We start from the raw sequence: 14,527 nt of genomic DNA on the forward strand, positions 1-14,527 counted from the left end.
CTCGTCGTGTTCTTTTGGTGCGCCGAACACGTTTAAACTGATCCACGTGGTGAATCTAGCATTCTAGCACCACAAGAGGTTGTCCAAGAAAAGAAGATTATATATAGAAGCTTTATAGACAGAAACTTTTAATATAGAAATACTATACATATAAGAATTTGGATCTGAATCCAATATACTACCTCTACCTCCATATTTTAATGTATGACACCGTTGATTTTTTAATCAACGTTTGACCATTCGTTTTATTCAAATATTCTTTAAGTATGACATAAATATTTTTATATTTCCATAAAAAATTTGAATAAGATGAATGGTTAAACGTTGTTCGAAAAGTTAACGGTGTCATACATTAAAATACGGAGGGAGTATAAACTTTTTAGGGTATAGTTTTTCAAACACACACGCACACGGGTGTTTAAAAAGGAAAGCGAGGGCTTTCGCGCGCGAAACGTTCTTGCGGTTATACTGTATCGCCTTCCCAGTTTTTCCGGCGCACGACGCGTTGCAGCATCGATTCCGACTGCGGTTTCCTTTTTTTTTTTTCTCCAGCGAGCCGCCGCGTCGTCGTCTCCGCCGCCGATCCGCCCCGCCGCCGCCGCCGCAGATGGCGGCGCGGAGGCTGACCAGCCGCGTCGCTGTCGTGGACGAGGACAGGTGCAAGCCGAACAAGTGCGGGCAGGAGTGCAGGAGGAGCTGCCCCGTCGTCAAGATCGGTAAAAAGCTTAAAAACCATGGGATCTCCTCGTGATTTTTTATTCTTGTTTTTTTTCTCCTTACCTCGCCGGAATTTCTATAGATTTCTCATCTAGTCTCCAACCCGATCAGATCTGACATTCAGGGTTGTTGTACGTAGATGATGGTTGATTTGATTGTGTCGAGTTATTTCTGGCACGGAAATTGCGTCCTCACACGATCAATCTGTCGAATTGTGTGTGGTTTTGTTTCTTGAGCAGGGAAGCATTGCACTCATCTCTGAAGAACTCTGCATCGGCTGCGGTATTTGCGTCAAGGTATTATAATACTGTGATCGATTATTCGCAATGTGTGTCCCGCTAAGCTAAAACCCTATATAGGATCAATCTTCTCGCTTGTGCGATGTTGATTTGTTTCTTCAGAAGTGCCCATTTGGTGCCATCACCATCATCAACCTTCCAAAGGAATTGGACAAAGACACCACCCATCGCTTTGGCCAAAACAGCTTCAAATTGCACAGGTACTCTTCTTCCATCTCAAGATCAAGGTCCTAATTTCAAATCTCCATAAGAGTGAATTTCGGATTGGGTTGTTTGAGGGGCTAAGTTCCCAATTTAAATGGTTGCATATATCCGATTGGATATAGAGGCCGGTAAAAATTATCCTTCTGTAAAAAAGAAGATCTGACCCTGTTCTTTTCAGATTATTCACCGGATTATCGATTATTCTTCTACTGCATTGTTTGGACCCCTTGTTATTAAGTTATTTTGTTAAGTATATCTATTGAAGTATTTAATTTATCACTATAATCGAGTAGATAATCCGTTGTAATAATCCGCTCAATAATCTAAATTAAACTAGGCACAGACTATTACTGATTCACCTCTTCTTGTAGGCTGCCGGTCCCAATACCTGGTCAAGTTTTGGGCCTTGTTGGGATCAATGGGATTGGCAAGTCCACAGCACTTAACATCTTAGCTGGACAGATCAAGCCTAACTTGGGAAGATATGATGTAATCTCTGCCTTCACTTTTCATATCAACTGCACAAAGATGTTTACTTAGCTCTACATTTCTTGTTCTTCTCCTTGTTAAATATATATACAAGCTAATGTACTGTATAGTTGGCCCATGTCCAGCCCATCGGATGTCCAGCCCATTGGATCTTGTATCTTGTATATACTTCTCTATTGCTAATACTATTGTTAGGTTGCAAGTTAGTTAAGATGGTATCAGAGCAATGGTCTGAACCCTAGCTGCCAATTCCCCATCGCCGGCCGGCGCGGCGGCGTGCCGCCGGCGTTTCACTGCTAAGCAACCTCCTCCAATTCATATTTATCCACTGCTCCACTGTCCTTTTCACCGTCGCCTCGTGGGCTATCGGACCCCAGCGCGATTTGTCGTTGACCGCCGTCGCCGTCGCCGCCGCCGCGACTTTGCCCTTACCCGCGTGGGCCTGCAGTTGCGCAGCCGCGCGGGGACGTCGTCCAACTCTCCGTCCGCCGCTGTCTGCGCGCTTGACCATCTACATCGTTGCTGGCTTGCTGCACAGGTCGAGGCCCTGTTCCTCCCATTGCCTGCTGCGGTGCTGCCGCTTCTGCTTTCTGCTTCCAGAAAATCAGAGGAGGAGGCTCTCTGCTATCAGATAAAAGATCAGTAAGCCTGCACTTTCTTGGTGGTACTGCATACCTGCTCTACTAGTTCAACTGGGACACGGATTTTGCTTATCAACTTGGATTGGTTCAGGACTCAAGTAGCTGAGTTGCTAGTGATCTTTGGTTTATACAATTGTTTTGATATATCATGGTGTCAGATGGAATTCTTGGTCCCTATCCATGTGCTGGTATTGCCTCATGTTCATCTATATCAACTGTTACCCCAATTGCCTCCCAACCATGGATTTTGGACTCAGGAGCCTCCTTTCATATGTCATTTGATGATTCATGGCTCACATCATGCCGTCTGGTTAAAAATGGTGCCACCGTTCATACAGCTAATGGAACATTGTGTAAGGTTACTCATCAGGGGTCTATCTCTTCTCCTCAGTTTACAGTACCTAATGTGTCACTTGTTCCAAAACTATCCATGAACCTCATTTCTGTAGGTCAACTCACAGATACAAATTGTTTCGTTGGATTTGATGATACTTCATGCTTTGTGCAAGATCGCCACACAGGAGCTGTCATTGGCACCGGACATCGTCAGAAAAGATCCTGTGGGCTTTATATCCTTGATAGCTTGAGTTTGCCTTCATCCTCCACTAACACACCTTCTGTCTATTCTCCTATGTGCTCTACAGCTTGTAAATCCTTCCCACAGTGGCACCATCGTTTGGGTCACTTGTGTGGCTCTCGCCTAGCAACTCTTATCAATCAAGGCGTTCTTGGTTCCGTCCCTGTTGACACTACCTTTGTTTGCAAAGGTTGTAAACTTGGTAAGCAAGTACAGCTTCCATATCCTTCCAGTACCTCCAGGTCGAGTCGACCTTTTGATTTGGTTCACTCTGATGTTTGGGGAAAGTCCCCCTTTCCTTCAAAAGGAGGCCACAACTACTATGTTATTTTTGTTGATGATTATTCTAGATATACATGGATCTATTTCATGAAGCATCGGTCTCAGCTAATTTCTATATATCAGTCTTTTGCCCAGATGATTCATACTCAGTTCTCTAGTGCAATTCGTATTTTCCGCTCAGACTCCGGAGGAGAGTATATGTCAAATGCTTTTCGTGAATTTTTGGTATCTCAGGGCACTCTTCCTCAACTTTCTTGTCCTGGTGCTCATGCTCAAAATGGTGTTGCTGAGCGTAAACATCGCCACATCATTGAGACTGCTAGAACTCTTCTCATTGCATCATTTGTTCCAGCTCATTTCTGGGCAGAGGCTATTTCTACAGCTGTATATCTCATCAACATGCAACCATCTTCTTCTTTGCAAGGCAGGTCCCCTGGAGAAGTGTTGTTTGGCTCTCCTCCCCGCTATGATCACCTTCGAGTTTTTGGTTGTACTTGCTATGTTTTACTAGCCCCACGTGAGCGCACCAAGTTGACAGCCCAATCAGTTGAGTGTGTTTTTCTTGGATATAGTCTTGAGCATAAAGGCTATCGCTGTTATGATCCTTCTGCACGTCGAATTCGTATCTCCCGAGATGTTACTTTTGATGAGAACAAACCCTTCTTCTATTCTTCTACTAATCAGCCTTCTTCTCCAGAAAATTCCATCTCCTTCCTTTACCTTCCACCTATTCCTTCACCAGAGTCTTTACCTTCATCACCAATAACCCCATCACCATCGCCTATACCTCCTTCTGTACCTTCACCAACATATGTACCACCTCCACCACCTTCCCCTTCACCCTCACCTGTATCGCCTCCACCATCACACATCCCAGCTTCCTCATCACCTCCACATGTTCCTTCCACTATAACATTAGACACTTTTCCTTTCCACTACAGTCGTAGACCCAAAATTCCTAACGAATCACAACCCTCCCAACCTACCCTTGAGGATCCAACATGTTCCGTTGATGATTCATCTCCTGCTCCGAGGTACAACTTGCGTGCTCGTGATGCTCTTCGTGCACCTAATAGAGATGATTTTGTTGTTGGGGTTGTGTTTGAGCCATCTACTTATCAGGAGGCAATTGTTTTACCTCATTGGAAATTGGCTATGTCAGAGGAGCTTGCTGCACTAGAGCGTACCAACACGTGGGATGTTGTCCCGTTGCCATCTCATGCTGTTCCAATCACCTGTAAGTGGGTTTATAAAGTTAAGACCAAATCAGATGGTCAAGTTGAGAGATACAAGGCTCGCCTTGTTGCGCGAGGTTTCCAGCAAGCTCATGGTCGAGACTATGATGAGACATTTGCTCCTGTTGCTCATATGACTACGGTGCGTACTTTAATTGCCGTGGCAGCTACCCGTTCTTGGACTATCTCACAAATGGATGTCAAGAATGCTTTTCTTCATGGTGATCTTCATGAGGAGGTATATATGCATCCACCACCAGGTGTGGAAGCTCCACCAGGACATGTATTTCGCCTTCGGCGTGCACTTTATGGTCTCAAGCAGGCCCCTCGTGCTTGGTTTGCACGCTTCAGCTCAGTGGTACTTGCAGCTGGGTTTTCTCCTAGCGATCATGACCCAGCACTATTCATTCATACTTCCTCCCGTGGTCGTACTTTGTTGTTACTCTATGTGGATGACATGTTGATTACAGGGGATGATTTGGAGTACATTGCTTTCGTGAAAGGGAAACTCAGCGAACAGTTTATGATGTCTGATTTGGGACCACTCAGCTACTTTCTAGGGATTGAAGTCACCTCTACTGTTGATGGTTACTATCTTTCTCAACACCGTTATATTGAGGATCTTCTTGCTCAGTCAGGCCTCACTGATAGTAGAACAACTACTACTCCTATGGAGTTGCATGTCCGACTTCGTTCCACAGATGGAACTCCTCTTGATGACCCCTCACGGTATCGACATCTTGTGGGTAGCCTTGTCTATCTTACTGTCACTAGGCCGGATATTGCTTATGCTGTTCATATCTTGAGTCAGTTTGTCAGTGCTCCGATTTCAGTTCACTATGGTCACTTGCTTCGTGTCTTACGATATTTGAGGGGCACTACAACTCAATGCTTGTTCTATGCAGCATCTAGCCCGCTTCAGCTTCGCGCTTTCTCGGACTCTACTTGGGCAAGTGATCCTATTGATCGTCGCTCTGTCACTGGCTATTGTATTTTTCTTGGCACTTCTCTCCTCACTTGGAAGTCCAAGAAACAAACAGCGGTATCTCGATCTAGTACTGAGGCTGAACTTCGGGCTCTTGCCACAACCACTTCAGAGATTGTGTGGTTGCGTTGGCTACTAGCTGATTTTGGTGTCTCTTGTGATGTCCCGACACCTCTTTTATGTGACAACACCGGAGCTATACAAATCGCCAATGATCCAATCAAGCATGAATTGACGAAGCATATTGGCGTTGATGCATCTTTCACACGTTCTCATTGTCAGCAGTCAACAATTGCTCTCCACTATGTGCCCTCCGAGCTACAAGTCGCTGATTTCTTCACCAAGGCCCAAACTCGAGAGCATCATCGGTTACATCTTCTCAAACTCAATGTGGTAGATCCACCTTGAGTTTGAAGGGGGGTGTTAAATATATATACAAGCTAATGTACTGTATAGTTGGCCCATGTCCAGCCCATCGGATGTCCAGCCCATTGGATCTTGTATCTTGTATATACTTCTCTATTGCTAATACTATTGTTAGGTTGCAAGTTAGTTAAGACTCCTTTCTTTGCAGGATCCACCTGATTGGCATGAAATCCTTGCGTACTTCCATGGGTCTGAACTTCAGAATTACTTCAAGCGTATGGTCGAGGATAACCTCAAGGTGCATGTTTTTTTACTCGATTGCCTTTCACCCTCAATGAAGTGTTTCTGCACTGTATCATCATGTAAATAAACTGCTGCAATACATGCAAATCATCGATGAAATCATGCATTTTTTTTTCTAGCAATCCACCTATGCTTTTAGTCATCAAGTGTCATCAAGTGTAGTGCTTTTCTCACCTTTTGTACTCCCCTCTGTACAGCCTATCATGAAGCCTCAGGTTGAGATCATGCACAAAAACCGGAATTCTTTTCAAGTAAGTGTAGGCCAACTACTTGACCGGAAAGATGAGAGGGGTATGAAAGATCAGCTGTGCAACGGCCTCCAATTGAACGAAGTTATTGACCGAAAAGTGGCAAAACTTTCTGGTGGTGAGCTCCAAAGAGTTGGAATAGCAGCAGCTGCCCTGCAAAGCGCGGATGTTTACATGTTTGATGAGCCATCAAGTTATCTTGATGTTAAGCAGAGGCTTAATGCTGCACGAGTCATAAAGTCCCTGCTTAGAACAAACAGGTAATTTGTAACCTTCTTTCATGATTAATCTTACTACTTTTTTGACTGATAGCTTCAAGAAATTTACCATCATTTGCCTCCCTAATTTTGTTTTCAGCTATGTTATCGTGGTGGAACATGACTTGAGTGTCTTAGATTACATGTCCGACTATATTTGCTGCTTATATGGGTAACCTGGAGCTTATGGTGTTGTTACGCTGCCATTTTCGGTTCGAGAAGGTATCAATATTTTCCTGGCTGGATTTATTCCAACAGAAAATCTTCGGTTTCGAGATGAATCTCTTACATTCAACGTAAGCTAACATATGCACATAGGATTTGAGATCATTTTTCAGTGATGAAACTTTCTTCTTTACTATATTCGTATTGTCCTTTCAGATTGCAGATGCCCAGGAGGATGCTGAGATTAAGACATATCAGCGGTACAAGTACCCTACCATGAGCAAAACAATTGGTAACTTCAAGCTCACTGTCATGGAAGGTGAATTCACTGATTCTCAGATTTTTGTGATGCTTGGTGAGAACGGAACAGGGAAGACCACATTCATCAAGATGCTGGTACATCTCTCTCTCACCCTTTCCTCCACCTCCCATCTCTCTGTCACTCTTATGAGTTCAAGTACCTCAAATGATACAAATAGATACTTTGCACTCTAGATTTATCTACCATTATTCAAGGTTGGAATAAGCATTTATAGCAGTGGTATGCACAATGTTGTGCCTGCCTCAGCAATTTTATAGATTGATTTGTGTCAAAAATTGCTGTTCGCTTAGCTAATGTGAACCCGGTGGTGCTGAAAACCTAATGGTATGGATACCATTGAGATAATGTTTGGTTGACAATGATGACTTTGGTTTAATGTAATTTATTTTTCTTTAGTTTCTATATTTAGCAGTCGTCTAAAAGCTTATTAGAATATTACTACCAGCTTTCTTAAAGTGTGTGAATTTTGTTTTCTTACGATATTAAGGGTTTTATACTTGTCTTTCTGATGATGATGCAAATATTTCTTCCAATTGCACATATAAAGATTTAAGTTATATCTGTTTCCTTGTCTTAACAACTATTAGCAATCCAATTTGCACTCGATAGTTGGAGCATTCAGTATCCTATGTTCACTGTTTATCATGACTCGACAGGCCGGGGTGGAGAAACCAGACACTGTGGACGGAATTGATATTGAAGTTCCTGAATTTTGTGTGTCCTACAAGCCACAGAAGCTTGCATCAACTTACCAGGGTACAGTGAGGCAATTTCTTCATGAGAAAATAAGGGATTCATACACTCATCCTCAGTTTGTGTCCGATGTCATGAAGCCACTAAAAATGCAACAACTCATGGACCAGGAGGTTCAGCATTTATCGTGTGGACAGCTCCAGAGAGTTGCATTATGCATTTGTCTTGGAAAGGTATTGTCCAATTTTACCTCAACTTTGCGTTAGTAGGTATCTGAAATTGAATGCTATTTACGGGAATAAACTCTATACTATTTCCATGCTCTATTGTTTCTAAAAGATCCAGGGACCAGGGTATGCCGTTTTTGCATGTTGAATATACTAAATGTCTTTCTCTCATGTTAGTATAGTGCATGTTAGGTTTAAATTCTAGCTTAATGTTTTGGATACTTATACCGTTATACGCAAATATTTATTCAGACTAAGGATGCAAATGCTGTCAGCTTATGGATACTAACTTCTTGGTTGTTTTTTCCAGCCTGCAGATATTTATTTGATTGATGAACCAAGCGCATCTCTCGATTCAGAGCAGCGTCTTGTTGCCTCAAAGGTTATCAAAAGATTTATCATGCATGCAAAGAAAACTGCGTTTATTGTCGAGCATGATTTCATTATGGCAACCTACTTAGCCGACAGGGTTATCGTCTACGAGGGACAGCCTGCTGTTGACTGTACTGCCAATGCACCACAGTCTTTGCTATCCGGGATGAATAAGTTCTTATCAGTAAGTGCAGCCATCATCCATCAACCAAGTTATAAACTTATAATAACTTACTATAATAGTACTAACTCAAGTTTGTTTCTTCTTTACTAACTTCATCTTTGTTTCCCTGCCCTAATTATTTCTCTCTTTTGTTAATTGTCATTGTGGATTTGTGGCAGCATCTTGAGATTACTTTTAGAAGAGATCCAACCAACTTTAGGCCACGGATAAACAAACTGGATTCTGCAAAAGACAGGGAACAGAAGTCTGCAGGATCCTACTATTACCTCTGAAAGTGGGCACAATTGTTGATACTTTGCTACTACCACTGTATAGCATTGTGCCTATGGTGCTTGCAGTTGAGGGAACAAGAGCGGGTTCGGAAAATGGGGCGCAGCGGAACAGGAAGGAAGCCATGTTTGGACCATTTCATGGAACAAGTAAGAAGATAGGACAACACAAACAAGAGCAGGAACATGGTAACCTCTTGTGGAATCTACTGAAATCACACAGAGGAAATGCAGGAACTGCTGAGGTGGTTAAATCAGATCAAGGATCCTACACCAAAAGTAGTTTGGAGATGGATTACACGATGGCGCGGAGCATTATGTCGGTAGGGAATCCAAAATTCTACAAAATTAGGCATGATTGCACTATAGGTGTTTAGGCCTTGTTGAGAATTATCTTATGCTCTTTTGTCAACTTTTGTGCAGGTCTTCAGACTCAAGGAATTGCAGAATGATCAGAGGTCCCCAGCCTTTTAGAATGCCTCCTAGTATGCATGATGGTAAAGGAATTCTCTACTGGTAGGAAGTCCATAATTCCAAAAAATGTTAAGCATTACCAGCATTACGCATTTACGCCTCTTATGCTGATTTATCAAATTTTAAGCAGGACTTCAGCCTCAGCGATCGCAGGACGCGATGAGATGTCGTGAAGTCATCAATGCCACGGCGGATAATGTTTGCGGGAGTTTGGTCAAGAAGTGAAAGAACTTCATGGGATTTCGTTTGTTGCTGGTTTTTAGACTTTAGAATGCTATTTGGGTTTATGGAATGTTTTGTGAACTTCTGAGATGTTTTATCATGTGGCGCGCCAGGTTTTTTGTCCCATAGATTGTATTCGAGATTTGAATACAAACAGTGGGTTTTCCTGGCGCCTTGAACCAGCAATTTATTTGCTATATGCTGGACTTGATTTAACTAAAAACGAGTATTGAGTTGTTTTATATGGTTGGTGCGTTTGTTTTGTTCTGGGAATCCAGGAGTGGTCAGGTTCACCTGTGAAATCTACTTCAGTAAAATGTGACCAAATTGAGTATTATACTATTATTTTATACTATTTGAGTGTACTGTTCTGGAATCTTAAAAGTTATAAATGCTGGATCCTCAATCTTAATCTTCAAAACTGTTCAATTTGACCATTCATCCATCTTGCTTTCTGGTTGTTTTGATGCTGTGAGCCTGCGAGGTTGAATCACATCCAGAGAAGTCCTGCAACAGCCTATTTGTATTGAGAAATATGTGGTTTAGACAGTGAAAAGTTGTTCCATGTAGAGATTTAGGATGATAGAAAATGTGAAGCTGTTTCACTGCGCCATCCCTGCTGTATCAGATACAAATCTTACAGACATGGATGGTCTTCACCTCGATCGAGCTGCAGCTTTATCTCGTTTCATGATTTCGTATCAATTTCAGGTTAGAGATTTCAGGAATTTTTTTCATTTTTAAATTTTTTTAAAAAATATTTACAGAAATAATCTATCGTCGGGAAAATTTACAAAAATAGACCCTGCCGCCCTAGTGGAGGGCGGCAAGCTGACGTGGCAGACGGCGGCTCGACGGCGCCATGTGCGCATTTTGCGCTTTGGTCCTTACCGCCCTTACAGAGGGCGACAAGGGGTGAAATACAATTTGCCGAGCTGGATCGAAGCATTTGGCTAGTTTTTTTTGCATCTAGGCCCCTTGCCGCGACGCAAAAAAACCAGCCAAATGATTCTTTCCAGCTCGGTTGATAATGGCCCTTCCCGGGCTGGCTTTTTTGCATGGAGGCCCCTTGCCGCCCTGGTAGTGGGCGACAAGGGTGTTAATGCAAAAGGTTCAACGTTTTCAATCGGCCGTCACCGCCCGTCGAGCCATCATCTGCCACGTCAGCTTGCCGTCCTCCAGTAGGGCGGCAGGGTCTATTTTTGTAAATTTTTTCGATGATAGATTATTTCTGTAAATATTTTTTAAAAAAAATAAAAATGAAAAAAAATCGAGATTTCAGCTCAAACTTTAACCGCCAAGGCCCGCTTGGCCCTTGTTTCGATTATAATCCAAATCGGCTTTGATTTTTAAGAATAATTTTAAGTAGGTTTTTAGTGGTTTCATGATTCATATATCACTTTCAGCCTTTCATGTTGAGTAGTATAATTTGCAGACGGAAAGGCGACTACCACCGACCCCCCCCCCCCCCCAAGTAATTTTATCAGTAAATCCATTTACTAACGGGATACTACGCAATCTAAGACTCTGAACAATGCATATTTTATCAGTCAATCCATTTACTAACAGGATACTACGCAATCTAAGACCATCCATTTACTAACAGGATACTACGCAATCTAAGACCATGAACAATGCATGTCACACAGGTACACGAGCAAAGTTGACTCAATCTTGCTGCTCTCTTCTTAGTTTTAAAATTTCTGGTATTGTTAACTCGTTAGCTGAATCTTGCTTTGCATGGAGAGAGAAGAATGTGATATTTTCCATACTTCGTATGGAGTACCACTTCTCTCACAATCAAACTGTACTTTACAATTCAGAACGCAGGCACACAACACATGATCTCAAGTCAGGATGCATTTCTTGCATGTCAGCATTAGTTTATCAAAAGAATACTTTGATCAACTTGTTTACATACTCTCCTTTACGCAGTTGCTCTCCTACCCTACTGCTACGAAGAACAAAGGAAAGAAAAAGGAATGACGCCAGGTGCATGTCTCAAAATCTTGGCAGCCAGGTCCTTAAGATGGTATGTACAGCGGCAGCGAACTCCCCATTCTGTCGACAAATCATTCCCTCTGTAGTCAGGGCAAAGAATTCATGTCATATACCAGAAATAAGCTCATGGGTCTCTGCAATGCGCAACAAGAAGAAATATTGCAGACTTACCAGCGCTGCTGAGTTTTCCTGTATTCAGTGAGCACCGGGAACATGTTCTCAAAGGCAGCGTAAATCTCTTTGCGGTACTTAGCTCCAGTGAGAACAATCTTGCCAGAGACAAAAATGAGAAGCACAATCTTTGGCTGCTTCATCCGGTAAATCAGCCCAGGGAAGAGCTCTGGCTCATACTGCAAATTAAGCAAGTGAACAGTCAAAATAATGACATGCATGATGAAATATGGGTAAATGACACACTGATATTTATCAGACAACTGGCATCAGTTTCAATGGAAATTCAAAGGATGCATTCTGAGACAATGTAAAAAAGTAAGTAATCAACTTACACTAGAGAATGCGCCATGAGAATAAGCAAGGCCCTCCAGGCGAATAGGAAATTTGACATCACATGAACCAACAATGTTCTGGATCTTGAAATCCTGCATCATGTTCCAATGCGTCAAGCTGATATAAGCAAGGACAATCAATCTGAATGAATTGATGTGAGCTAGAGTGGCATTACCTTGAACTTTGCTGGGAAGCCAAGCTTTTGGACGATTCGCGCATACTGCGCTAACAAATAATCAGATAAAAATTGTTATAGAGCAATTCAGCAAAAGCCGAAAATAGGATCAGTGAACAATTTCTCCCTGCATGATGTAAACAACAAGCGTTCCTAAGCATAAATAGTGATGAAACAATATGACTATTGGCTATTACCTTCCTCGCAGCAAGCTTTGAATGGTCTTCGCTCTTTGCTCCAGTGCAAACCATCTTTCCCGAAGCAAATATCAGGGCTGTTGTCTTTGGGTCCCTTATCCTCATGATAACTGCAGCAAAACGCTGTCCGAGCACAAATGATACAGTTAGATTATAGACATGACACAAATGATACAGTTAGATTATAGACATGACATGTAATTCCGTGTTTTGTTCCTGAAAGAAACTGAATAGAAAGCATCAGAAGCTGAAGCTATACCTTTGGGTTGTACTCTGCATTACGAGCCTGTAGAGCGATTTTTTTCAGATCCAACCTGCAGTCCAGATTTACTGTCGAAACAATGTTCCTGAGACATAACCAACATAACGATTAGAACATATTGGGGCAAGGCAGATGCCAATCGTCTTTTCCAGCACATATATATCAAGATAATAATATCAACTTGTTCCGGCAGAGCAAATTGGCAGCAACTTTTGAAATTTAAAACGCGTCTGATACCAACAACCCCCAAGTTAAACAAACCCAATAAGACAGTATTCTTAACCCATGTACACCTTACTGTTCTTTGATTCAATTCAGCACAATGTTTTATTTATGTTCTATCCTATACTATTCCCAAATCCAACCACTTATATTTCTCAGCACTTAACTATTGGGATTACCATTGTGCGAATTAATACTCAACTACAAATACTACACAATAATTCGAACAGGTCTTTTATAATTTCCACATCTTATATTAGAATAGTCAGGCAAGAAACCAAGACCCAATCCTTGATCGTTTTAAATTAGATCAGTGTCCCCTCCCCCTTTGCTAAATTCCAACACATCAAAGCACCAAGAACGAGCACGAATCGGCCTCCACATCAGATAAACTCGCACTCCTCCAAACCAATGCAAGATCGTATCAGATCAAGAACCCGCAGGTTTCCCCCAACCCTAACCCGTGCAAGTCCAGATCTACAAAATCCCCGTCAAGTTTAGCTGTTACTCCCCACCACCACCACCACCCCAAACCCATCAAGATCCACAAGCCCCGTCAAGTTCACATCCCACATTCAGATATCCCAGATCCAGATCATCCAAGAACAACCCCCATCGTTCTCGTCAAGCCTGCGACGCGGGGGTGGCGGGGGGGACTCACTGGAGGGTGGGGACGATCCCGGAGGGGTGCTCGACGAGATCCACCGGCTCCGCCCCATCACCCCCCACCGCCGACTCGCCTCCTCCTCCTCCTCCGCTCGTCCCCAGCCCCAGCGCCATCGGATCCACCGCCGCGGCAGCCATCCCCCCCTCCTCCTCCGGAGGCAAAGATTTTTCAAACCGAGCCGCCTTTATACGGAGGTGGTGAGATCGGGGAGGGAGGTGGGGATCCGGGTGGGTGGTGGTGGTGGCGGCGGCGGAGGCGGATCGCGGGTTAGGGTTTGGTCGTGTCGGGAGGAGAGAGACGCGAGGGGATTTATACGGAGGAGGGGGAGGCGGGTCGCGGGTATATATAGGCGGGGATGGTGGGAGGGAGAGTCCGGGTCGGTCGCGCCCGGTAAGGACTGGGTCGGTCGGGCGGGCGGGCGAGAGGCCGCGCACTCGCGGACGCGGACGCGGAGGCCGCATCCGACCCGGTATGAGGGCCGTCGCGTGTGGGGGCCGCACCCGCAGCCGAGTCGGGTTCTGCGGCGCCGCTTGGCCTAGTTTTTTTCTTTTTATTTTTTTTTTACTTTTCTTTTTGTTAACCAAAGGTTTGGAGTTCGGATTAAGCCTTAAAATTGAAATTGTTAAGTTCGCGAGTTCGGATCTTGAAATTGAAATTGTTTTTTTTTAGCCCCCTCAATGTTATTGTTATTTTTTTACTTTTCTTTTTGTTAACCAAAGGTTTGGAGTTCGGATTAAGCGCGAAGATCCGAACTCGCGAAAACATGAAATTGTTAAGTTCTTATAATAGAATGCACTCACTTACCAAGTTATTGTATTTGCATGTTAAATTATTTAAGTTATTGTACTATATCAATCCAGATAGGGACTAGAAAATACGCGCGGCAAAGCTGCACGGAAGGGTAGATGGGCCAGCCCAATTAGTCCTAAGGCTAAAACCCCGTCTTCTCCTCACCTGTATCATGA

At 43.3% G+C, this 14,527-nt stretch overlaps 2 protein-coding genes across 2 annotated transcripts; one reads left to right on the top strand and one right to left on the bottom strand.

The window, feature by feature from the left end:
• Positions 1-607: 607 nt before the first annotated feature.
• On the top strand, positions 608-2,355 carry LOC107279100 (ABC transporter E family member 1-like). The gene is made up of 6 exons (XM_015758192.1): positions 608-716; positions 829-848; positions 957-1,013; positions 1,119-1,216; positions 1,592-1,709; positions 2,248-2,355. The coding sequence occupies exons 1-6, from the start codon at positions 608-610 to the stop codon at positions 2,353-2,355; spliced, it is 510 nt and encodes a 169-aa protein (XP_015613678.1).
• Positions 2,356-11,373: 9,018 nt separating this feature from the next.
• LOC4348699 (TATA-binding protein 2-like) lies at positions 11,374-13,877 on the bottom strand. Its single transcript, XM_015757423.3, has 7 exons — positions 13,557-13,877; positions 12,671-12,758; positions 12,412-12,534; positions 12,215-12,259; positions 12,039-12,131; positions 11,704-11,882; positions 11,374-11,612 (listed from the first exon to the last, which is right to left on the bottom strand). Coding segments are annotated over exons 1-7 (672 nt in total). The 5' UTR covers positions 13,700-13,877; the 3' UTR covers positions 11,374-11,611.
• Positions 13,878-14,527: the final 650 nt, after the last annotated feature.

This window comes from Oryza sativa, chromosome 10 (genome assembly GCF_034140825.1).
Source record: "Oryza sativa Japonica Group chromosome 10, ASM3414082v1".
Taxonomy (NCBI): domain Eukaryota; kingdom Viridiplantae; phylum Streptophyta; class Magnoliopsida; order Poales; family Poaceae; genus Oryza; species Oryza sativa.

Coding starts and splice junctions, on each gene's coding strand:
- LOC107279100 (XM_015758192.1), top strand. CDS start 608: ATGGCGGCGCGGAGGCTGACCAGCCGCGTCGCTGTCGTGGACGAGGAC. Junction 849..956: donor ATCTGACATTCAGGGTTGTT/GTACGTAGATGA, acceptor TTTCTTGAGCAG/GGAAGCATTGCACTCATCTC. Junction 1,014..1,118: donor GCTGCGGTATTTGCGTCAAG/GTATTATAATAC, acceptor TTGTTTCTTCAG/AAGTGCCCATTTGGTGCCAT.
- LOC4348699 (XM_015757423.3), bottom strand. CDS start 13,699: ATGGCTGCCGCGGCGGTGGATCCGATGGCGCTGGGGCTGGGGACGAGC. Junction 12,535..12,670: donor ATGCAGAGTACAACCCAAAG/GTATAGCTTCAG, acceptor GTGCTCGGACAG/CGTTTTGCTGCAGTTATCAT. Junction 11,883..12,038: donor CTCATGGCGCATTCTCTAGT/GTAAGTTGATTA, acceptor CTTAATTTGCAG/TATGAGCCAGAGCTCTTCCC.